Raw genomic sequence first — 24,026 nt, 5'->3', positions numbered from 1 at the left:
AAGGAAGGGGGCCACCCCCAGGGTGGCGCGCTAGTAAGTTCAGATGAGCCCTGCACAGCTGAGGCTTCAGCTCGGTTCTCTACAGCTGAGATTTCAGCTGGGTTCTCTACAGCTGATGTTCGGAGAGTAGCTTTCTGGCATATGAGTTGTTGATCCTAGGTTGTAGTGCTGCAACCTGAGTCCCCATGTACTCTTAATAACAGGAGCGCACAAATTATCACACACGACGCAAACTCCGGCCCAACTTCCACGCATGTTCTGCGCTTAAAAAATTCAATTCTCTTCGAGGTCCATAATATCCAACAAATCAGGATCGAGCAACAGCTTTCCTTCTCAGCCGCCCATTTAAATGCCTTCTTTAAAATAGCGTGCAAGCATACAGCAGTCTCAAATACGGAGGAATTTGACTTCATTTCTGCATCCCGAGAGCTCAATGTCGTTGACCACATCTTCCAAGCTCACTTGAAAGTTTTCCTAGAAATCTCGTTACTGAACAAGCATTCTTGGACATTCATTATGGCATTCATTGCTTCTGCTATCTCATTAGATGCATCGCCGCCTGGAACGCACTGTACGTCCAGACTCCAGAAACATGCGCAAGACTGCCACTAACACGGCAGTGTTCCCAATACGGGCCTTTTTTCAGCAGTTGTACCGCATCCACTGCCACACGGTGTTCCTCTCTCGGTGTGACCCACGCGCTGCAGAAAATTACTGCCAATTGGTGGAAGATAAACTCGCAGGCATGCCCAGGTTAGCGGTAGACGAGTACCGAAAAGCTCATTTAGAGTCTTTCCAGGTGCAGTGGTGCCAATTCAAGACCACTAAGTCCTGCCTTTCTTGTTTACGAAAGAAACCCGAGCATGTTCTCAAGTGTGGTCATTCTCTCTGCGATACCTGCGTATGCATTTTCGGCAGTGTTATACCCAAAATGGAATACCACTATAAAGTAGCACGTTGCATTATCTGCAGCTTGTTAGTAAACCAGATCATCAAGTTGAAACCTCCGACGGCAGGATCCCTGCTTCTAACATTGGATGGCGGTGGAATCCGCGCAATAATCTCCCTCGAAGCCTTAAAAGCGCTAGATCGACAAAGAAGACTGCCATATCCTTTAATAGAGGACATTGATTTCGCTTTTGGGACTAGCTCAGGTACGTCGACTCTTTAGTCTCGCTAATTAGCTATCTTGCTGAGCCCCATAATAGGTGGGCTTATTGTACTCATGCTCTCTTTGGCGCAACGCTCAATTGATAAATCCGCATCGATGTTCTCAACGCTAGCTAAACGAATCTTTCCAGTTCGTGGAAAATGCCGGGGATCTTTGTGTGCCCGTATAATTGCCTTTCTCCGATCGTGGCTTACAGATAGTCGGTACGGTAGCGTGGAGATAAAAGCGTGCGTCAAAGAAGCCTTTGGTGCTGAACACAAGATGTTTAACAGGCCTCGGGTTTCTGGCACCAAAGTTGCGGTTACAACGACTACTGTAGACGATTCAAGATTATGTATTCTGTCTAATTACAATGGTGTTGGTACCCGACGTAAGGAGTGCGGTAAGCCAACGGAGCTCCCCAGAACGCTGATGCCTGCTGAAAGTTTGTCAGGTTACCGTTATTTTAGACCGCATTACTTCAATAATGAAACTCGGGTTTGTGAAGCGTGAGTGAGAGCGAGTGCAATAGATACAATGACGGTCAGTTCATGGGAGCTAATATGAGCGTTAGAGCCCAAGCTACGAGTGCCGCACTGTCCTATTTCCCAGCCAAGTTCGTGCCAGAATTAGGTTTTGTGCAGGATGGAGGTGTAGGGCAACACAACAATCCTATAGACCCTGCCGAATGGGAATCTAGAATCATATGGGACTGTAGTCCGGACCTAACGATATCAATTGGAACAGGCTTTATTCAACCGCCAGAATCGCCATTCATTCCACAGACCACTCTAGGGTTAAGGAATAGATTTGTAACGCGCCTTATACGCTTATTTGAATCACTACTTAGCGGTCAGAACCACTGGAATAAGCATATCAACAGGCTTGAAGAGGACGTAAGGAGTAAATACTTTCGCGTGAACATCCCGCTTGAATACGAGCCAGAGTTAGATGACGCCAAGAGACTAGACGGGCTGCAGCAGACATTGTCGGTACTTTTTCAGACGTTCGATTTTCAGAGCATTGTGCGAGCCTTGTTCGCGACTTCATTCTTTTTCGAGTTGGACAAACCCCCAGAATACCACACAGGCCGTCTTGAATGCTCCGGCACCATTAGGTGTCGCAGTCCGAACCCTGAAGCTCTGCTCCACCGAGTGCTCGAGGAATTTCCGCATGCTACGTTTGCGACAAATACCAGCCTAAATCTGGGGAACGTTTGTTACCCTGGCATATGCTTCAAGTGTTTATACTACCAGAAGCCTGTGCGCTTCGATGCATACCATGCGAGCGAAGTGATTTCGATTTCTCTACGGTTCAACAGACTTTTCGAAACTAGAATAAGCGGCTTCTCACACCCCGTTTCTTGGTTTAGCCAACAACAAAAGCAACATCTAGAGTTTGGCCGGCCGGACTACAGTCAACTCAGAGACCATCGCATGACAACGCCATTGTGTACTTGCAAAAAACGTAAAGCGCGTTTTTCACAGAGCCGCAATAAAAAAAGGCTTTGCCTTGATAAATAGATAGAATGCCGCCCAGCGCCTCCACCTTGAAATGATATAAGATTAAGGCACTAGAAATTTATAAGTGAGTGATAAGATGTCTTCCACTTCGAATTGGTTGCCTTACGTTTAATCAGTCAAATATAGCGTCAGGGAGAACTAACTCTAGGCTATCTCTTCTTTCATCGAGAAATTCTCTCCGTGGCCTGCGCTTTCTTTGCCTAGCAATGCGCCTTGAGGAGTCCACGTGGTGCCGAGGTTGGATAGATTCGGAAAGGCGTCGATAGACGCCTTTTAGTATGGAAAGCATGTCGTATTTTGGAGGAGGGATTAGTTGCGTCAAGGATTTGTGATTGTAGAGAGGGCTGTTAACTTAGGCTGTATATGGGTGGACGACGTTAGCCAGTGTATTCACGGAGCCATCTAGATGCGTTCGGTGAACTAGCGTGGAAATTAAGCCACAGGTGGAATAAGTGAGTGCGGCGAGAGTGATGCAGCGTGTGGCAGTAGTGGAAACGAATAAGATATGATTAGGCCTAGCGGTAGGGGTGGAATAGTGTTGTGGCAGCATTGTTGCCATAGTCTATCCGCGAAAGCTTCGGGTAGGACTGACTAAAAGATGCCTCAGCCTACCGTCGGAGACAACGTGCGGGTTAATGATACGACTAACTTACAGCACAACAAAACAATATTATTCCAAAAGCAACGGACTTTTTCTTTCTGTGGGGCGGATAGAGAGCATGTTGCGTGCCAAGGATGATTGGTGGCAGAACCTTGGAAGAGGCCAGACCAAACCGCTGGGATAAGAGCTAGATTCAGTCCCCGACTGCGGCCAGCATGTTGCTTGATGGACATACGCGGCTCGCAAAAGGAAATAGCAGCGGGATGGTCGTGGTCAGGCTGTGTCCAGGCTCCATGCAGGTGGTCATCAAGATGTTGAAATTTGAATACGCAGAGCTGTCTAAACCCGGTCTATTTAAGGACAAGTCAACTTGGATCCAAAGATTTAGATTTTTCCCCTAATAATTTGGGGGGTGACAGCTCTCCCGTCGCCCTGCGGAGGTGTGTACGAGCCGAGGCTGTTGCAGCAGCGCCCAGGTGCAATGATCGGTCTGCTGGGGCTGCGAACTCCAGGAGATCGCAAATGGCAGACTTGGCGTCACGTGATAGGCATTAAAAAGCTAACAACACCCGGCGTCGCCTGGAATTAGCTATCAAGGGCAATGATTAATGACCAATTAGAAGGACTCTTTCTTGAAATCCTCCGCTTGTCCGATTTGCGTCTAGATCCGTCCATCATCCCAACCTCCCTCTGTTTAAGGAGGGACAAGGCGTGACTTGCTCGTCTTTGGCCCCGTTCTGGTTGACCGAGCTATTATTGACTTCTTTACCAACTCTGTTACGCTTCGAGTACAAGTCAGCCGCAACCCAAGGATTGAGCCGGTTGCCCATCGACTCGACGCGCAGAACCCTGTTGTTGAATTGAATCTCCCCGAGTTAGAGCATCGTGGGTTCGCTAACGCGATGTCTTATCGGGAGTACAAAGGGCTCTCTGCTGACGAAGTTGATTCCGCCTACCTTTGTGTTGTTAAGATTTCCGATGAACCATTGCCAGATCGCGTACTACAGCCTGGAACCGATCCTCCTTCGGAACAAGAAGATGAGAACCTTCTACCGCTAGTTGACCATGTCACTCCTCCAGCTATGCAGAAGAAGCTTCGAGGGCTCCTTAATGAGTACAAATCGAAATTCCGGAACGTCCTACCCAATATCCTGCCGCCCAAGCGCAGGTACGACCATCCGATTGACACGGGCGATGCAAAGCCAGTTAACAACGCCGCATACCGCCTTTCCCATCACCAAATGGAGGAACAGACCCGACAGATCCACGAGTTGCTGCAGCAAGGCCTCATCCGAGAATCTGTTAGTGCCTGGGGCTCTCCGGTTCTCTTTGTTCCTAAGCCTAATGGCAAATGGTGGCAGCCAGTTAGAATGCTCCTACGCACATCTGTCTACGCGTCTCAGCTGGACAGGGTTCACTTCTCAGCTGGACAAGGTTCACCTGTTGTTTTGTCACCGTTGCTGCCTGCTACCCCTGGTCTCTCTTCACTATATAGCCACTCGTTAGCACCTCAATACAACTCATGCTTTCCTCACTGATCCTCTGCCCTTCCTACGCCAGCTGCCAAATGGCGAATGTGCATCGATTACCGAGCTCTCAATCTCGTAACCCAAAAGAATACCTACCCACTGCCGCGTATTGATGATTGCTTGCAGTCTTTTGGAAAGGCAAGATACTTTACTAAGATCAACTTGACCTCGGGCTATCATCAACTACGCGTCCACCAATCGGATGTCCATAAGACGGCTTTCAATACAATCGAAGGGAAATTTGAATCCCTGGTCATGTCTTTTGGCCTATGCAATGCTCCAGCCACTTTCCAAGCTATTATGAACGACACCTTGCGGCCGTACCTACGTCGCTTCATGCTCGTCTATATGGACGACATCGTAGTGTTTTCGGAAACATTAGAAGAGCATTATGACCACCTCCGATTGCTATTCGAAGCCCTTAAGAAGGAGCAACTGTTTGCTAAAACCGACAAATGCTCGATCGCACAAGATACCATTGAGTTCTGTGGCCATGTGGTTTCCCACGGTACCGTGAAGCCAATGACCAACAAACTGGACGCCATACGCAAATGGCCGGTCCCTAACAACGTCCACGAAGTCCGACAGTTCCTCGGTCTTGAGACGTACTATCGCAAGTTCATACAGCACTTCGCTCGCATTTCGGCACCCCTCCACGAGCTCCTAAAGGAGAGCGACGCCCTTAAGCGCAAGCAGAAGTACAGAACTATTACGTGGAACGTTGGCTGTCAATTAGCTTTCGACACTCTGAAGCGAAAGCTCATCGAACGCCCTGTACTTGCCCTTATCGACTGGTCGAAGCCCTTTCGGATTGAAACAGACGCATCCGATTTTGCTATCGGTATGGTCCTCCTTCAACAAGGCGACGACGGCGAGTGGCACCCTATCGCGTTCGATGGTTGGAAGCTTAATAAGGCCGAATTAAATTATCCAGTGCATAAGAAAGAACTCTTGACCATCAAGGAAGCGTTGCGGGTTTGGCAACACTATATTCAAGAGAAGAACTTAACAATTGTGACCGATCATCACTCGTTACAATATCTACAAACCACGAAGAAAGCCTCTCCGAGGCTCGCTCGATGGATTGAGGATTTCCAGCAATATAACCCCATAATTCAGTACCGCTCAGGAGCTTTAGCGACGGTGCCGGTCGCGATCAGTAGGCGCCCTGATTTCGCCCGAGACCGCCTCGCTACCCTCCACGAGGACGAGGATCCTGATATGGAGTATATTGAAGATCTGAAGAGGTTCCTCATAACGGGCCTCAAGCCGACTCTCTCCGAACAACCGTCGGAGGCTGAACTGAAACGACACCGGCTACGCTGCCGAAGAATCCACCCGTCATTGTGTCGGAACTTTGCTATACTTAAAGGAGAACTACGCCATCGCTCTTATGAACCTGATGGAGATCTTTACACTCTAGAGAATACTGTACCGTATATCGCACCGCCCTTCCGTCGAGCCACTCTCGAGAAGACGCATCAGCTAGGCCATTTCACGTACCGTGACATGCAGGAAGCGCTTCAAGCCTATGGATGGTGGCCGGCGATGAGTCGAGATGCGAACGAATACGCCCATGAGTGTACCTCCTGCCAGCTAGTGCAGAGGGAAGATCATACGAGAACCGACATTCCATCGGGTCAAGGATCGAGATCCGTTCGATGGACGGGGCATTGATTTGATCGGGAGATTGCCGCGATCAATCCACGGGAACAGGTGGGTCATCACTGCCATCGATTACGCTACGGGTTGGCCAGAAGCTGCCGCGCTGCTTAACGCGCACACCGAGACCATAGCGACATTCATCTATGAACGTATCTACTGCCAGTACGGCCCTCCAGCCGCATTTACAACCGATAATGGATCGAACTTCCTTTCCGAGGTAATTACGGCTCTGCAGAGACTGGTTCTTTCCCGTGCACTACAGGACCCCTGAACCCCTGAGCATGCTGCATCAATTCGTCGTACACTCTTCGAAGACTACCCTCATCGGAACCGATCTCCGCAGGATGCCTCGAACGACGAAGCCCACGCAAAGCGGCCTGCATAACCGTCACCTAATATCTACACAGAAACTACCATCACCTTCGAGATTGCCAAAGACAAACCCAACAACACCTCGAACCAGAGATCGAACCGGCTATACGAGGAAGTCCAATCCACACCGCCTGCTGGCACCTGAACCAAGTCCACCGAAGTCATTGCCTACCTCCATTAAAACCATCGAAACCTACTACGGACTTGTTCGCAGATGGGGGGACGCCAATCTATCCTCGACAGACTTGATGCAGCCTTTACAGGACCCCAACCTACTTTTCGACCCTCCTCCGAAGGACAGTTACCCGGTCAATTGCCCCACTATTCTACCAAAATCCTCGTTTGGCCCAACCATACTCGATGTGCACCTAGCCATATTTGACATAGATCCAAACAACTCGATAGCGCACATTAACCCAACCGTACTCCACATGGATCCAAACAACTCGATGGCGCACATTAACCCAACCATACTCCACATGGATCCAAACAACTCAATAGCGCAAACCGACTCAGCCATACTCAACGTGGACCTACTTAGCAAGAAATTTTACAAGTCCCAGATGTGCCCCAAGAGCTTCGCAGATCCCTCTGCTCTTAGAAAGCACGAACGGCCCCACACTGGCGAGGAAGAGCTGAACGGAGTCGATCCAGGAGATAGCCAAGGCAGACCAGAGTGCCAAACGTGCGGCAAGAGCTTCGCGGATCACTCTGCTCTCAGATTTCACAAACGGACCCACACTGGCCAGAAACCTCACAAGTGCCAGGAGTGCTCCAAGAGCTTCGCGCATCCCTCTACTCTCAGTAGGCACGAACTGACCCACAGTGGCAAGAAACCTTACAAGTGCCAGATGTGCCCCAAGAGCTTCGCGGATCCCTCTACTCTCAGAAGGCACAAATTGACCCACAGTGGCAAGAAACCTTACAAGTGCCGGATATGCCCCAAGAGCTTCGCGGATCCCTATGATCTCAGAAGGCACGAACAGGCCCAAAGAGGTCATTAAGTCAAATAGAGGTGTTTAAGATGTTCCACACATTACACGGCGGAAGGCTTTGTCCGAGTAAGTTCATCGCACGAACTTGTAGATTCAGGAGGCCACGCGAGTCTATGCTGGCGGCGATGATGTGCTCCGTGATTTAGGCCACAAGAACTTTGAGCGTCTCCACTCTCTGTGACGACTTGTGAAGATCGCTTCCGCGAGTTCAAGAAAAAGGAGGTAGCCGCCACCAAAGAACCGTCTATTGAGGATGTATTCCCAATCATTGAGGCCGAACTGCATAACTACAGGTGTCGCCACCGTTCTGCAGCATCCGGTATGAACTTTCCTTCAACTAAGCTGTCGGTTGGAGCATTAGCCAGGAAGCTATGATGCGGTTCACGAAAACGCACCCTCTCCTTTACCCCAATCCCGTACTGCAGCCTGTCGGATGTGATACCGCTCGCTTAGGCTTGAAAGATCCTCAGCCACTTTAAACCCTCGGGGACGTGTGCACGGTGGCATGGAGAGGACCGACATAGTAATATATAGAGCTAGTTACGCCCGGATGCACGTTTGCCTTCAGTCACAGCGACTCCAATCGTTCTACGCCCATCCCAAACCTCTGGTTCGCATCTTTCCCACAACTCAAAAGTGGCTTAGCAGTCTCTGGACGAACACCTCTCCATCATGGCGGGGAAAATACCTTTGTACAAGCTCGTGGTGCTCGGGGACGGTGGCGTCGGGAAGACAGCTTTGACTATCCAGGTGGGCTCCTTCCACATCGTGTTAAATGTCAATCGCTAACTGTATTTCTAGCTATGCCTGAACCACTTTGTCGAAACATACGACCCGACCATCGAGGACTCGTACCGCAAGCAAGTGCAGATTGATTCCCAGTCATGCACGCTGGAAGTGCTTGACACGGCAGGCCAAGAAGAATACATCGCGCTGAGAGTGGATACGGGACGGCGAGGGCTTTGTGCTGATCTATAGCATCTCGTCTCGGCCGTCCTTTACACGCATCCAAGAATTTCACCACCAAATTCAGCGGGTCAAAGAATCATCGCTATCCGGATCACCAATATACCCCGGCTCGCCACCAAGCGCATCATCGAACGGGTCTGCTTTCGGCCCGGCGCCTGTCATGCTAGTGGGTAACAAGTGCAACAGAGTGACAGAACGTGAAGTCTCGACCCAAGAAGGCAGTGCGCTCGCTCGCTCGCTAGGATACGACTTTGTGGAGGCTTCCGCGAAAAATTGCGTGAATGTTGAGAAGGCCTTCTACGATGTCGTGCGGCAGCTGAGGCGACAACGCCAACAGCCTTGCGGCCAGGGCAACAAGTCATCGCGGGCAGACAATTTGAAGAGAAAAGTTCAAGGATATGGTTACGGTAATTATGGCGCAGGGTATCCTCGAAACCAACAGGGAAAGCATGGGAGTGGGAATAACACAAAGTGTGTAAGTTAGTCCCAGTGCAACGTGTAAGATCGGAGACAGAGGGGAAGTTGTAAGAGTACCAGGCCGCGAAAAGCCCGTTACCGGTACGCTTATCACCATGTACGATTACCGTCATGCAGACATTGGTATCTTCAATCACGTTGCGGCCATTTTCTCCAGTCCTCTGCAACAGTACTACGAGGCGATTATACCTAAATGCTTATCTTTGCCAGAATTCTTCCTATACAAGGAAGATGGTGTGGTATAAGTAAAGAGGGTATATCATCTACTTGGGAAAAGCCCTTACAGATAGATATCTCGAAGACGCTAGCGCAATCGATCTCATCAAGACGATGTATCCAGTTCTCAACGATTGGTCGCTTTCTATTTTCATCTTTGGGGTACTTCACGACACTATACAGATGACGGAATGCGCTCAATTTCCGATAGAGTTGAGGTTGCGGACAGTTAGGCGTTTAGTGGAATAGAGATACGTGCCGCAGCGCTTCAGTCTTGTATAATAGATATCTAGTTCCCTTTCGTATCTTCATATATTTCGTCGCTCTCTTCTTCTTTTTCTTCTTCTTCTTCCTCCGGTAGTGGTGATAGACCGTCACTATCGCTTAAACATGTTAGCTAGTTTAGCAAAATCTAAAAGGCACCACTTGCTACGCAGTAGGGAGCAATAGCCCCTTACTCTCCCATTCTTCAAGATATAAGAGAAGACGCTCCATACAGTCGAGGAGATTCCTAAAATCGTCCGCCTTAAGCTGTGTACTATCTTTGTTCCACATATAGAGGTAGGAGTTGTATTGTTTTCGAAACTTGGAGATCTCGTATGAATGCATTGGGATAGATAGACAGCCGTTAGGAAAGAAGATGGTCACGTTTATAAAGAAATTGCTTCTTTATATTAGAAAGCAAGGTGCATTTCTAAGGGGCCTTTAATGTTATGGGAGCTCGAAAATAGGCTCAAATGTAACATAACTCCAAACTACATCTTGGTCTGTCATGCCGTTCATCTATTGCTCTCGAGTCCTAAAGCACTTGCTGTCTTGATTTAATCGGACTTCACAATAATAGCAGGCGATTCGTGGCAAAGTAACTTTCCGCTGCCAGCTACCGGTAGCAGATTCCCCAAACCCAAAGTCTTTCTGGAAAGATGGTTTTTCGATTTCTGGACTACAAGCTGGCTGGTGAAGGTTCACCTGAATGTAACTTTTTTACCAACGAGACCCCTATCGTGAGAAGATCGGACGTTTCGTTTGGAGATAGGGCTTTTTCGCTTGGGGTGGGATGAAAGGTCTTCGGCTTGGCGGTAAAAAGCTACACCAATGAAGATTGTTCCCTATTTCATCTACAGAAGAAGCGTTACGTTGCAAGCTAAGTGTGCTCAAAGAACTAGATCTTTATTCGGCGGGACCTCAACACATAGCGCTTTAAAGAAAGAGGAGTCAAGAGCATGATTTTCCAATGACTTTGCATTAATCTGGTGGCAGCCAGTTAGAATACTCCTACGCACGTCTGCCTACGCGTCTCAGCTGGACAAGGTTCACCTGTTGTTTGCCACGGTTGCTGCCTGCAACCCCTGGTCTCTCTTCACTATATAGCCACTCGTTAGCACCTCAATACAACTCATGCTTTCCTCACTGATCCTTTGCCCTTCTTACGCCACCCCATCAAAAATCGTAGAAACGCGACGCGTTACTCAACTACTGCCTCAATGCCTATACTATAACAACGAGAAGACCTCTTTAAAGAGGGCAGAATTGATCTAGCTATTTAAGCGTACAAGCAAGGCCAAATTACAAGTTTCCGAAAAGCAACAAGCACGTACGACGTGCCCCGGAGCACCGCCCGGCTACGCGCCAAGGGCATCAAACCAAAACGCGATTCTATCGCATCGAATCGCCGTCTTACACCTGCACAAGAAGAGAGCCTCAAGCAATGGATTCTATCATCAGATCGACGCGGTATGCCGCACGAAGCCCTCGCCGTCTCGTATCCAACGGTCTCGTAGCGCAATGTATTCTTCTTGACCTGCGGTGTCAAGCACTTCCAGCATATATGACTGTTGATCAATCTCCACCTCCTTGCGGTATGAGTCCCCGATGGTCGCGTCGTAGTCTTCGTAGAAGCGGTTCAGACACATCTAGGAATACAGTTAGTGGTCAAAGCTGTCTTCCCGACGCCACTGTCCCCGAGCACCACGGACTTGTACAAAGTCAATGTCCCCATTGTGGAGGTCTGTTGGTCTGGAGACTGCTAATCTGCTTTCGAGTTGCGAGCAAGATGCGAACCAGAGGTTTGGGATGGGGGTAGAACAAAAGGAGATTGGTTGGACAGTCTGGCGGTTCGACCAATGCCTAAGAACTCAGGGCGCAGGAAGACGCAAGAAAACGTGCAGGAAGGCAACTGGTGAGAATGGAATGAGAGCCGGTAAGGCAACGAGGAAGGACCTGTCAGCCGCGTCGGGCGTAACTGCTTGATATAACATCCTCTCCCTCGTGCTAACCTAGACCCCAAGTCAGTTTCCGGTACAACAGAAGAAGGATGAGCAGGCCTCTTCGGCCGCGAAAAGCAATCATCGCATTTCTATGAGACAGACCACTGTCTCTCCGCCACTATTGCCTGCGGTAGTATGTTGGTCGCAGAATACCAAGACAAGCGGTGGTTACTTGGAAGGGTACAGGAATGTTACGTGAAGTCAAACGATGCCTCCTCACAAAATGAAGCAAAGCTTGGTGCTCTGTCATCATAGAGGCCGCTGGCGCAAAGTAGTGTAGGAGAGTAGGAGAGTATTGAAGGAGGATGATGTGCGCGCCTCGCGCTGAAGCTGCACGGGTCCGCCCAACCAGCACGCTAGTCCAAAATAGCACTTGACGAGAGAGAATCCGTGCCCAATGCGTTTGGACTTTAGCAGGACCGCATCAAACAAATTGGACTGGGCAGGCTCGCTGGACCTGGCGGTGTCCAGCAGTGTCTCACCCGCGTGAGACAAGTAAGGAATTTCTGATTTGCGCTCGTCGCAGGTCTGGGAAAACCACCTCAACTCATCCAGGTAGAATGCAGTTGGGTTGCCTCTATCTTCAGCTCCGACGAGGTCGAATCCTGCAAAAGTTAGAGTGTCTCATCACTTTGTTGAGATAATGTACCTACCACAGATAAGAGATGGAAACTCTTGCTTCAGCCTCATGCAATCTTCCATTTCTGTTCGCATTTTTCCCTTCGAAATAGATCGCGGGGTATAAGTTAGTAGATAATCTTGAGACCAAAAGGGAATTTGTCAAGGTCATCTGTGCTTCATAGGCCCGCTTGCTTCGCTTCAACTAATTCTAGGATCATCATCATCTGGGAGTTGATTGAAATTTGGCCTTCCCCATCGTCGCTTGGGATTGATTTGTCCATCAGCATTGGGCGCAATTCAGCATACATGATCTTCTCTTCGATTATTTTCTAGATAACTTGGCCAATATACCATCTATACACGCTATATTGCTCCCATGTTTCACAAGTGCCAATAGATACGAGCGGGCACCTTCCTGTACACCCAACTGACCGCCACACTCTGATGTGAAACGCAATGTACGCAAGTTTTGAAGTTGACACAGATCATGATCTTGTACCATAGTTTCGTCAAACACACCCACCTGCCCACCAGATATCAGGACCCTCGAGCTTCCATGGAATCCCAAGTTGCTCGAGCTTAGTGCAGTGCTTGCTAATAAGAGCAACTTCTTCGGAAGGGTAATCGGTGTTCCTCGATCCAATTAATAGCACTTGCAGTGTCTCTGCATGGGAGCTGAATAGATCGAAATGCAGGAATGCTCGGCGTGGACCGTATAGATGCTCATACACCGGGTTGGTAAGGACGGCTAGGTGACGCAGGCCAGAGAAGGAGGCCAGAAATAACCCTAAGCTCGAGCGTGCAGACGCTATAACGTCAGATCGACCATACTCTTCAGCGAATGAAAACTCGATTAGAGAAGTAGCTTTGTTTTGAGTCTTCATCCTCGTGTGCTCGTTGGTGATCATGTAGCCGGAAACCCTCGAAGCAGTAGTCGAGGCGCAAGACCTTAAGACAGCCGATATTGAAAGTCTTTCGTGACCCGCTCTCGAGTAGTGGCAAACTAATCCTAACTAAGTTAGTCGGAGTTCCGTAAGTGTAATCGCAGGCGAAAATAGGACTCTATCGATCAGGTTAATTGGCAGTTTGGCATCGCCTGGAAAGGCAAAGTCTGTAAGGACAGCAATTCTAAGATATTGTAGGCGCGGGCAGCACTCGACAATTTTGGCAAAATTTTCAATTGCCTCTTGTGCTGTGTCTGTAGGAACGTCCTGGCTGTAGATATAGGACTCTGTTTCTACCCGGAACTCAATGGGGACCTTGTATTCCGATATCTCGTGGCGGATTCTTCTTCATGCGCCCTCAAACTCAGAAGCTCTCGCATCGAGTTGTCCGATTTTAGAATGGTGCTTTAGTATTTTAATATATCTCATTTGCAGGAATGCCGATTGTTAATAGACTCTTTATCTCGCTGCCATCCACAAGCTGTTCCAATCACTGGAGCTTTGGGCCAAGTCGCGGAGGTTGGAGCCAGCTGACCAATGATCTCGCCATGTGTCGGGTGCAGATAGAGGAGAGCCCGATATGTCAGATATGGGCAGTAGCCACAGATACGCTTTTTGGTGATCGGACGCTTCGCCTTCGCAATTCTCAGCATTTCTATAATTCACAAACAGCGACGCGTCACGTGTCTGTGACATTTGCGAACTCCTGGAGTTCGCAAATGGCACTGCTGACTCAGGCCACATCACGTGTCTGTGCCATTTGCGAACTCCTGGAGTCGCAAATAGCACGTAGTTTTAATACTGGGTGTAACTAGCAAGAAACCCCAGCCTTAGAGGACAACTATTTTTATATGCAATGTTAGGATTTTCTAACTTAGACAACATCACGTGTCTGTGGCATTTGCGAACTCCTGGAGTTCGCAAATAACACTGCTGACTTAGGCAACATCACGTGCATATACCATTTGCGAACTTCTGGAATTCGCATACGGCGCTGCTGACTTATGCCGCTCACGGGTTCTGTTCTTTTCTCCAATTACTGCTACAACAACATCACTTCAACGAGGTATTAAACTCTTTTGCCCATATCCGAATCTTTCATCGCACAACAGTTTATGCGTCTCTATTAACTCATACACCCTGTTTAAGTTGGCGGATCGCGTGTATAAAAAGCACCCGGCGTTTGTACAATAGCACTAGGTCTGGCGTAAAACGTGGAGTTATTATAAGTAACGTTTTGTGAGTGTTTAAGTCCTAAGTCAACATAGGCTGGGTAGCTGGTACCTATAAACCCGCAATCTTCCGAGCTTATATATATGGATATGGTCTATTTTACGCGGACACGTGACCGCGATAGGAGAACGAAAACTCCGCATCGTCCGCAGGCCTCAACTCCGCATCAGCCTTTGTATAGAGTTGTTCGAGCCTCCATCGCCACGATATCTCACGCAGCAGTAGAGCCTTGTTTCTACCTTTATTCTATTCATCCCATCTACTAACCTGCATCAGCTGCACGCCTTGTACAACCTACGATTGCCATCGGGCCCCCCCCTATATAGCAACTCAACGCTCCCTCGCCCGTCGCTATTATAACCTAAAGCGGTGCATCTACACCGTCAGAGGGTGCCCAGACCCCGACCTCATCGGGGCCCGGATTTCTGCCCCAGCACATACTTAGTGGCATGCCCGCTAAGCTACACAATTGCTATTATATGGCACAAGTTAAGTCTGCAGAGGCCGCTGCTAACAACCTTAAGCGCCTGGGCGAAGAGTTGCCCGAGCTAGCCCTCCGCCGCAAGCGCTCCAATCTGGGGCCGGAGCCCAGCAAAGATATAGGTGAGGTTCCGCTTACTGTCTTATCTATTGTTAATAGATTTCCAGGCATCCAACAGGCCCACCTACTCCGCATCTTCAACCACTAATTTAAGCCCCTCGACCACCTAATATTGCTGCGGCAGGCGCGGAAGCACTAGCTGTTGCTCCGCAATAAGCTAATAGTTAATACCCTAAGCAGAGATAAGATAAAGATCTTTAGCCTTACGCCCGCAGTATAGTCCTACTGCTTCCTTATATATACCTAAATTATTGCCCGCCTCCACCCAGGGCACCTTATTATTGCTATAGAAATAGTAGCCTTCTACTAGCAGGTTATTAACTATGCTAACATCTATTTATAGCAGGAGGCTGTCCTCCTGTTTATAATCTATTAGTATTAACGTATAATAGATTTAAATAAGCTCTCGGCTAGTAATTAGATAGCCTAGCCACGTATATACGTCGACTAGTACTTTATAATAAACTTTATAACCCTATCTGCCCCGCTATCTAAAGCTGCAGCGGCCCCCGATAAAAGGCGGTTAGATAGGGCTATAGAGCCTAATAAGGCAGGTATAGATTGCGCTAACTATACTAAGGATAGCGTATATAACTGGCGCAGCTGCTACTATAACTATACCTATACTAAGTATAGTAAGAACCACCGCACTATAAAGTATACGAAAAAAAAAAAAAATACAGAGCAGGCCTTATAAATAACGCCCTTACTAACAGCGGATGCACCGCTACTAAAGCTAATAAGCCTGCTACTAAAGTAGCTAAACACGCTTATACTATTTAATATTATTAATATAAATAGGCCTCTAATAGTTAACTCGCTGTCGCCGCTTATAGTAGCCGAGTAGGCGTTACTGCTTATAGCCTACCCGGGCAAGCTAGGCTTTCTACTTCCGGATATTATTATATTCGGCGCATAGGTAGGCTATATAGGCCCGCTAGCACTTAAAAGCAGCCTAAACCACTCTATTAAGGAGCCCGATATTATTACTATAAAGCTAGAAGTTAATTTAGCCCTATATAGAGTCCGAATAGCATTACTATAGATAACTTTTATTTTACCTCTAGGCCTTATACTAAAGTATAACAGCAGCTAGAGATATATCTATAACCTTTTATATTCTTATAAAAAGGGCGTTAATAACTAAATCCTGCGCTACTAGGCCTTTTTTATATACCTTAAGCTTAATAAAATCTATAACTGCATTATTAAAGCTAGGGCGGGCTGCCTACTAGTAAAATAAAATATTAAGAACACTTTTTATAAGGTACTAGTAGCCCCTTATAATTAGCACCTGCTAGGCTTTAAGTAGCTAGGCTCTATATATATAGAGCGCTGCCTCCCCTTTAGCCTTTCTATAGCGCCCTTTCTATTTAATCTATTTATAGAAAAACTGCACTAGATTTTTAACGCCAGCCTTAATAAGTAGTTAGTATACTACTACTTTAATAACTTTATTATTATTATAGCAGCCCCTGCTATAGAGCACCTAGCGCGCTTATAGTAGTTTAGCACTATCTATACAGCTACTATAAACCGGCTAGGCGTCCTGCTAAATAATAAGAAGAATAAATATAGTACCTGCCTTAATATTCTAGGTATAGAAATTAACAGTATTACTATAGAGGCCAGGCTGCCCTAGAGTAAAATAAACTATATATATAGTAAAGTTATAGCCGTACTATAAGCCTAGAGTATATTACTTTAGTAAGCCTAGTTATTAGCAGGCTTTTTTAACTTCTGCGCTTAAGTTATAATACTTAGCAGGTTATAGCTACGCCCTCTATTTAATTTTATCTAAGCTTTTCTACCCTATTATAAGCAGTCTATATATTGCTGTATTTTAGTAGAACTTATAGCAGACCTGCTATAGTAGAAAAACCTACTTCTAAACTTTAATAGAGTCTAATTCCTAAATAATACTGCTAGGCTAATAGTATATATTATTACTAATATATTTAATATTAGCCTTAGCCTATTCTACTTTAAATCCTCTATAGTTTAAACCAGGTAGCAAGCCTATACTAAAGCCCTGTTAGAAACCTAAGCCGCAATAATAGCTATTAAAGGCGCAGCCGCTAATAACTATATTAATATTAAAGAGGTGCAGGTAATTTTTAAAGCTTTTTAGCTTTTCTTCTACTAGTAGTATAGCTATATAGCTATACTATATACTAACAGCACTACTGCGCTCTAGGGCCTATAGAAGGGCTATATTAAAGGCGCCGCGGATATACTGCTTAAATAGCTGCTGCTACTTACCGCCGCCCGCGATATTAACCTGCTACTAATATAGCTCTCCTCTAAAAATAACGCACTAGCAGACGCCCTTTCCCGCCTAGATATTAAACGCGTTGCTAATATCTGCCTGCAGTAGAAGAACTTGCCGGCCTTAAGCTGCTGCGCGGGTTTCGTAAGTAGATACCCTATTTTAATAACGCGCACCTTAAGCTGCTATAGAACGGCCTAGTAGTAGGTATAAAGTAGTTCTATAAGTCCCTGTAAAACAGCTATAAGTAGATCTATACCCTTAATAAAATATAAGCCTAGCCGGCCTTAGTAAACTTACTAGTAAGGTAGGTTACTATATACCTATTTAGGTTGTTTATATATAAACAACTCCGGCCCAGCTCTATAATAATAGGCCTTTCTGCGCTGCGCTCTATATATATTAACTGCAGGCTACTATTAGAGGTATTTAAGAATAAGTATATTAAGCGCCTAGTAAATAGCAGGAGAAGGCTATTCCTGCAGCTAGTATTGCGCACCCGCTACCTAATTTTAAAGGCTATAATTACAGGGCTATTTAGATATATAAACGCACTAGAGCAGCTAGCTGCTAATAACCTTAACTTTTTAGCCGCGTGCCGGGTAGCTTTTGCCGGCTTTTTTAGGCTTAGTAAGTTTACCTATAAAAAGAAAGATTTTATTAATAAAAGGACTTTTATTAATACTAGGCTTACCCGCAGTAATATCTATATAGCGGCCGACTATACTATACTCTACCTTAGCCGCAGTAAAACTAATATAGCCTATAAGGGCGTGCAGATTCTTTTATTATATATAAGCAATAACGCCTGCCCGGTATAAGCGCTTAAGAGGCTTCTTAGTATTAATAGCTAGCTACCCTTAGCACTGCTATTCTACTTCTAGAAGTCGCTCTTTAACTGTATAATATTCCTATACTAACTTTTATTATAGCTTATATAGCTTAGCGTTAACCTAAAGGGCTATTTAGGCTATAGTTTCTATAAAAAAGCGGCCTAGTATACTTATAATAGAGGCGCCCTTAATAGCTAGGTATAGACGCTTAGCTACTGGATATTAAACGCCTTTAGGCTCTATTTTACAACTAACCTAACTATTCTACTCCGGCTTAACTACTAGTTCTTTACCGGAACCCCTTTTTTTTATACTACCCCTTTTTAGCTCTATAGGTTTAGGCACTTATTTAAAAGGTCTTTTTTAGTGCGTGTATATAGCTAAGCAATTTTATAGTTTATATTAAGCGGCTGCGGCTTATATAAAGCCTTAGCGGCCTTACTAATACGCTTTTAATATTATAAGCTTACTTTATAGCTAGCTAGCACAGCCTATAGAGGCTTTTATTACCTAATTTATATATAGTTTAATATTTATATATAGCCGGTGCACTATATACGGCCGGCTAGCTTAGCTAGAATAGCTAAACTAGCCGGGCGGCCCCCTTTACTAAGTAAGAGCGTGGAAATAGATAGATATAGTCTATTTTACGCGGACACGTAACTGTAATAGAAGAACGAAAACTCTATATTATCCGCAGGCCTTAACTCTATATTAGTCTTTATATAGAGTTGTTTAAGCCTCTATTACTATAATATTTCACGCAGTAGTAGAGCCTTATTTCTACCTTTATTCTATTTATCCTATCTACTAACCTATATTAGCTGCACGCCTTATATAACCTATAATTACTATCGGGCCCCCTCTTATATAGCAACTTAACGCTCTCTTACCCGTCGCTATTATAACCTAAAGCGGTGCATTTATACTATTAAAGGGTGCCTAGACCCTAACCTTATTAGGGCCCGGATTTCTGCCCTAGTATATACTTAGTAGTATACCCGCTAAGCTATATAATTGCTATTATATAGTATAAGTTAAGTCTGCAGAGGCCGCTGCTAATAACTTTAAGCGCCTGGGCGAAGAGTTGCCTAAGTTAGCCCTCTGCCGCAAGTATTCTAACCTAGGGCCGGAGCCTAGCAAAGATATAGGTAAGGTTCCGCTTACTGTTTTATCTATTATTAATAGATTTCCAGGTATCTAACAGGCCTACCTACTCTATATCTTTAACTACTAATTTAAGCCCTTTAACTACCTAATATTACTGCAGCAGGCGCGGAAGTACTAGCTATTGCTTTATAATAAGCTAATAGTTAATACCCTAAGCAGAGATAAAATAAAAATCTTTAGCCTTACGCCCGCAGTATAGTTCTACTGCTTCCTTATATATACCTAAATTATCGCCCGCCTCTACCTAGGGCACCTTATTATTACTATAGAAATAGTAGCCTTCTACTAGCAGGTTATTAACTATACTAATATCTATTTATAGCAGAAGGCCGTCCTCCTGTTTACAATCTATTAGTATTAACGTATAATAGATTTAAATAAGCTCTTAGCTAGCAATTAAATAGCCTAGCTATATATATATATTAACTAGTACTTTATAATAAACTTTATAACCCTATCTGCCCTGCTATTTAAAGCCGCAGCGGCCCCTAATAAAAGGCGGTTAGATAAAGCTATAGAGCCTAATAAAGCAGGTATAGATTGCGCTAACTATACTAAGGACAGTATATATAACTAGCGCAGCTGCTACTATAACTATACCTATACTAAGTATAGTAAAAACCACCGTACTATAAAATATATAAAAAAGAAATAAAACGCGGAGCAGGCCTTATAAATAACACCCTTACTAACAGCGGATATACTACTACTAAGGCTAATAAGCCTGCTACTAAAGCGGCTAAATATACTTACGCTATTTAATATTATTAATATAAATAGGCCTCTAATAGTTAACTTACTATTACTACTTATAGTAGCTAAGTAGGTATTACTACTTATAGCCTACCCAGGCAAGCTAGGCTTTCTACTTCCGGATATTATTATATTCGGCGTATAGGTAGGCTATATAGGCCCGCCAGCACTTAAGAGCAGCCCGAACCACCCTATTAAGAAGCCTAATATTATTACTATAAAGCTAGAAGTTAATTTAGCCCTATATAGAGTCCGAATAGTATTACTATAAATAACTTTTATTTTACCTCTAGGCCTTATACTAAAGTATAATAGCGGCTGGAAACGTATTTATAACTTCTTATATCCTTGCGGAAAAAGCGTTAATAACTAGATCCTGCGCTACTAGGCCTTTTTTATATACCTTAAGCTTAATAAAATCTACAACTATATTATTAAAGCTAGGGCGGGCTGCCTACTAGTAAAATAAAATATTAAAAATACCTTCTATAAGGTACTAGTAGCCCCTTATAATTAGCACCTGCTAGGCTTTAAGTAGCTAGGCTCTATATATATAGAGCGCTGCCTCCTTTTTAGCCTCTCTACAGCGCCCTTTCTATTTAATCTATTTATAGAAGAACTGCACTAGATTTTTAACGCCAGCCTTAATAAGTAGTTAGTATACTACTACCTTAATAACTTTATTATTATTATAGCAGCCTTTGCTATAGAGCACCTAGCGCGCTTATAGTAGTTTAGTACTATTTATACAGCTACTATAAACCGGCTAGGCGTTCTACTAAATAATAAGAAGGATAAACACGGCACCTGCCTTAATATTCTAGGTATAGAAATTAATAGCGTTGCTATAGAGGCCAGGCTGCCTTAGAGTAAGATAGACTATATATATAGTAAAGTTATAGCCGCACTATAAGCCTAGAGTATATTGCTCTAGTAAGCCTAGTTATTAGCGGGCTTTTTTAACTTCTATACTTAAGTTATAATACTTAGCAGGTTGCAGCTACGCCCTCTATTTAATTTTATTTAAGCTTTCCTACCCTATTATAAGCAGTTTATATATTGCCGTATTCTAGCAGAACTTATAGCAGACCTGCTATAGTAGAAAGACCTACTTCTAAACTTTAATAGAGTCTAATTCCTAAATAACACCGCTAGGCTAATAGTATATATTATTACTAATATATCTAATATTAGCCTTAGCCTATTCTACTTTAAATCCTCTATAGTTTAAACCGGGTGGCGAGCCTATACCAAAGCCCTATTAGAAACCTAAGCCGCAATAATAGCTATTAAAGGCGCAGCCGCCGATAACTATATTAATATTAAAGAGGTGCAGGCAATTTTTAAAGCTTTTTAGCTTTTCTTCTACTAGTAGTATAGCTATACAGCCGTGCTATATACTAATAGCACTACCGCGCTTTAGGGCCTACAGAAGGGCTATATTAAAGGCGCCGCGGACGCACCGCTTAAACAGCTGCTGCTACTTACCGCCGCCCGCGATATTAACCTGCTACCGACATAGCTCTCCTCCGAAAACAACGCACTAGCAGACGCCCTCTCCCGCCTAGATATTAAACGCGTTGCTAACATCTGCCCGCAGTAGAAGAACTTACCGGCCTTAAGCCGCCGCGCAGGTTCCGCAAGCAGACACCCTATTTTAACAACGCGCACCTTAAGCTGCTATAGAACGGCCTAGCAGCAGGCATAAGGCAGTTCTATAAGTCCCTGCAGAATAGCTATAAGCAGATCTGTGCCCTTAATAAGATGCAAGCCTGGCCGGCCTTAGCGGACTTGCTGGCGAGGTGGGTTACTGCACGCCTATTCGGGTTGTCTATATATAAACAACTCCGGCCTAGCTCTATAATAATAGGCCTTTCTGCGCTGCGCTCCGTGCATATTAACCGCAGGCTACCGTTGGAGGTATTTAAAAATAAGCACGTTAAGCGCCTAGTAGACGGCGGGAGAAGGCTATTCCCGCAGCCAGCATCGCGCGCCCGCCACCTAATCTCGAAGGCTATAATTACAGGGCTATCTAGATGCATAGACGCACTAGAGCAGCTAGCCGCTGACAACCTTAACTTCTTAGCCGCGTGCCGGGTAGCTTTTGCCGGCTTCCTTAGGCTTAGCGAGTTTACCTATAAAAAGAAAGATCTTATTAATAAGAGGACCTTTATTAATACCAGGCTTACCCGCAGCAACGTCTGTATAGCGGCCGACTACGCTATGCTCCGCCTTAGCCGCAGTAAAACTAATATAGCCCACAAGGGCGTGCAGATTCTTCTATCACGCATAAGCGACAACGCCTGCCCGGTACGAGCGCTCAAGAGGCTCCTTAGTGTTGATAGCTAGCCACCCTTAGCACCGCTATTCCGCTTCTAGAGGTCGCCCTTCAACCGCACAATATTCCTGCGCCGACTCTTATTGCAGCTTACGCAGCTTGGCGTTAACCTAGAGGGCTACTTAGGCTATAGTTTCTGCAAAGGAGCGGCCTAGCATGCTCACAACGGAGGCGCCCTTAATAGCCAGGTGCAGACGCTTGGCCGCTGGACGTCAGACGCCTTCAGGCTCTACTTTACAACCAACCCAACTATCCTACTCCGGCTCAACCACCAGTTCCTTACCGGAACCCCCCTTCCTTATACCACCCCTTTTTAGCTCCACGGGTTTGGGCACTTGTTTGGGAGGTCTCCTTCGGTGCGTGCGTACAGCTGAGCAACCTCACGGTTTGCATTGAGCGGCTGCGGCTCGTGCGAGGCCTTGGCGGCCTCGCCGATGCGCCCTCAACACCATGAGCTTGCTCTACAGCTGGCTGGCACGGCCTACGGAGGCTTCTGTTGCCCAATCCACACACAGTTCAACATCTGCATGCAGCCGGTGCACTGTGCACGGCCGGCTAGCTTGGCTAGGATAGCCAAACTAGCCGGGCGGCCCCCTCTGCTGAGTGAGAGCGTGGAAATAGATGTAATTTATTATGTTAGTCAAGCAAGCCTAAGCCTGTGGCTGTGCGGAGTCTTGGCAAGCTGGCCCACCTTAGCCCCGCAGCCTTGCGATTCAACTCAACCTTAGTCATGCCTCTGGTCAACCCACTTAACCCTCTAAATTCGCCAATTTACAAGGGCGTGGTCGGAACGGGCCGGCCGCCCTCCATGCTAGCTCACGCAAACTGCAGAGCACGTTGAGCGAAGCTGCGCACCCGAATTGCGCTGAGAAATGAACTGCGGACCCCGGCTAAACGTATCTCCGCTACTAACTGCGTAGGACTCCTACTGTCGCAGCAAGCAGTCTAGGTATTAGCCATCGCCCCTTCGATCTTGACGCAGTCCCTTTACTTCCAACCCAGCTTTTAAAATATTCTTTGTCGCTTTGAAATTCTTGTAGGCTTTAGAGCAGTAGATTGCACTATGTTTTAAGATGTGGATAGCGAGTGTATACTATCACCTCTTACATCTATGGATACGTTACTCTTGCTTCCTAAAGCCTCTAACTTCCATAGCCGTTGAAGCGAAGAGTAATGATCCATACATGCTTGAGTAGTTGGATGATCTGGTCCAAGCTTCTCTTGATAGCCAGCGCAGGCTCTCTGGTAGAGTGGTGATGCATCTTTATACTGCTGCCGCTGGTGTAGCAAGTACGCCAGGCAGTAGACGCTCGTCAGCGTGTCGGGATGCTCTTTCCCCAGCGCCTTCTCGCTCCCCTCCAGCGCTCGTCGGTTCATGTCTTCAGCCTGCTCGTACTTCCCCTGGTATTGCAGCACCAACGCTAGGTTGCTTACGCTCGTTAGCGTGTTGGGATGCTCTTTCCCCAGCGCCTTCTCCCTCCCCTCCAGCGCTCGTCGGTT

General features: G+C 46.1%; 7 protein-coding genes across 7 annotated transcripts in view; 4 read left to right on the top strand and 3 right to left on the bottom strand.

Moving 5' to 3' along the window:
- Positions 1-324: 324 nt before the first annotated feature.
- On the top strand, positions 325-2,793 carry BDZ99DRAFT_551038 (FabD/lysophospholipase-like protein; the record flags this gene model as incomplete). Its single annotated transcript, XM_033727007.1, has 4 exons — positions 325-571; positions 621-1,154; positions 1,209-1,599; positions 1,725-2,793. Coding segments are annotated over 4 exons (2,121 nt in total), but the record flags the coding sequence as incomplete, so codon positions are not given.
- Positions 2,794-7,403: 4,610 nt separating this feature from the next.
- On the top strand, positions 7,404-8,182 carry BDZ99DRAFT_551032 (uncharacterized protein; the record flags this gene model as incomplete). The annotated part of the gene is made up of 1 exon (XM_033727006.1): positions 7,404-8,182. One exon carries the CDS (start codon positions 7,404-7,406, stop codon positions 7,842-7,844), a length of 441 nt encoding a protein of 146 aa, XP_033569620.1. The 3' UTR covers positions 7,845-8,182.
- Positions 8,183-8,390: 208 nt separating this feature from the next.
- BDZ99DRAFT_512449 (ras-domain-containing protein) lies at positions 8,391-9,474 on the top strand (the record flags this gene model as incomplete). Its single annotated transcript, XM_033724635.1, has 4 exons — positions 8,391-8,585; positions 8,637-8,732; positions 8,776-9,279; positions 9,439-9,474. The coding sequence occupies exons 1-4, from the start codon at positions 8,508-8,510 to the stop codon at positions 9,472-9,474; spliced, it is 714 nt and encodes a 237-aa protein (XP_033569619.1). The 5' UTR covers positions 8,391-8,507.
- Positions 9,475-11,218: 1,744 nt separating this feature from the next.
- BDZ99DRAFT_401362 (uncharacterized protein) lies at positions 11,219-11,410 on the bottom strand (the record flags this gene model as incomplete). The annotated part of the gene is made up of 1 exon (XM_033716224.1): positions 11,219-11,410. One exon carries the CDS (start codon positions 11,408-11,410, stop codon positions 11,219-11,221), a length of 192 nt encoding a protein of 63 aa, XP_033569618.1.
- A 603-nt stretch (positions 11,411-12,013) lies between these two features.
- On the bottom strand, positions 12,014-13,982 carry BDZ99DRAFT_527376 (uncharacterized protein; the record flags this gene model as incomplete). Its single annotated transcript, XM_033726253.1, has 2 exons — positions 12,014-12,369; positions 13,865-13,982. 2 exons carry the CDS (start codon positions 13,980-13,982, stop codon positions 12,014-12,016), a joined length of 474 nt encoding a protein of 157 aa, XP_033569617.1.
- Positions 13,983-21,952: 7,970 nt separating this feature from the next.
- BDZ99DRAFT_512448 (uncharacterized protein) lies at positions 21,953-22,883 on the top strand (the record flags this gene model as incomplete). Its single annotated transcript, XM_033724634.1, has 4 exons — positions 21,953-21,990; positions 22,225-22,525; positions 22,568-22,658; positions 22,698-22,883. The coding sequence occupies 4 exons, from the start codon at positions 21,953-21,955 to the stop codon at positions 22,841-22,843; spliced, it is 576 nt and encodes a 191-aa protein (XP_033569616.1). The 3' UTR covers positions 22,844-22,883.
- A 711-nt stretch (positions 22,884-23,594) lies between these two features.
- Positions 23,595-24,026, bottom strand: part of BDZ99DRAFT_492085 (HET-domain-containing protein) — a gene marked incomplete at both ends in the record, with an annotated part of 3,322 nt that continues 2,890 nt past the window's right edge. The window contains one exon of the mRNA XM_033723144.1: positions 23,595-24,016. Coding sequence (XP_033569615.1) covers positions 23,595-24,016 — 422 coding nt within the window. The remainder of the gene's footprint in view (positions 24,017-24,026) is intronic.

The sequence above is a fragment of the Mytilinidion resinicola genome, assembly GCF_010093595.1.
Source record: "Mytilinidion resinicola strain CBS 304.34 unplaced genomic scaffold BDZ99scaffold_31, whole genome shotgun sequence".
NCBI classification, from domain to species: Eukaryota; Fungi; Ascomycota; class Dothideomycetes; order Mytilinidiales; family Mytilinidiaceae; genus Mytilinidion; species Mytilinidion resinicola.
This window is presented reverse-complemented; position numbering and strand designations above follow the sequence as displayed.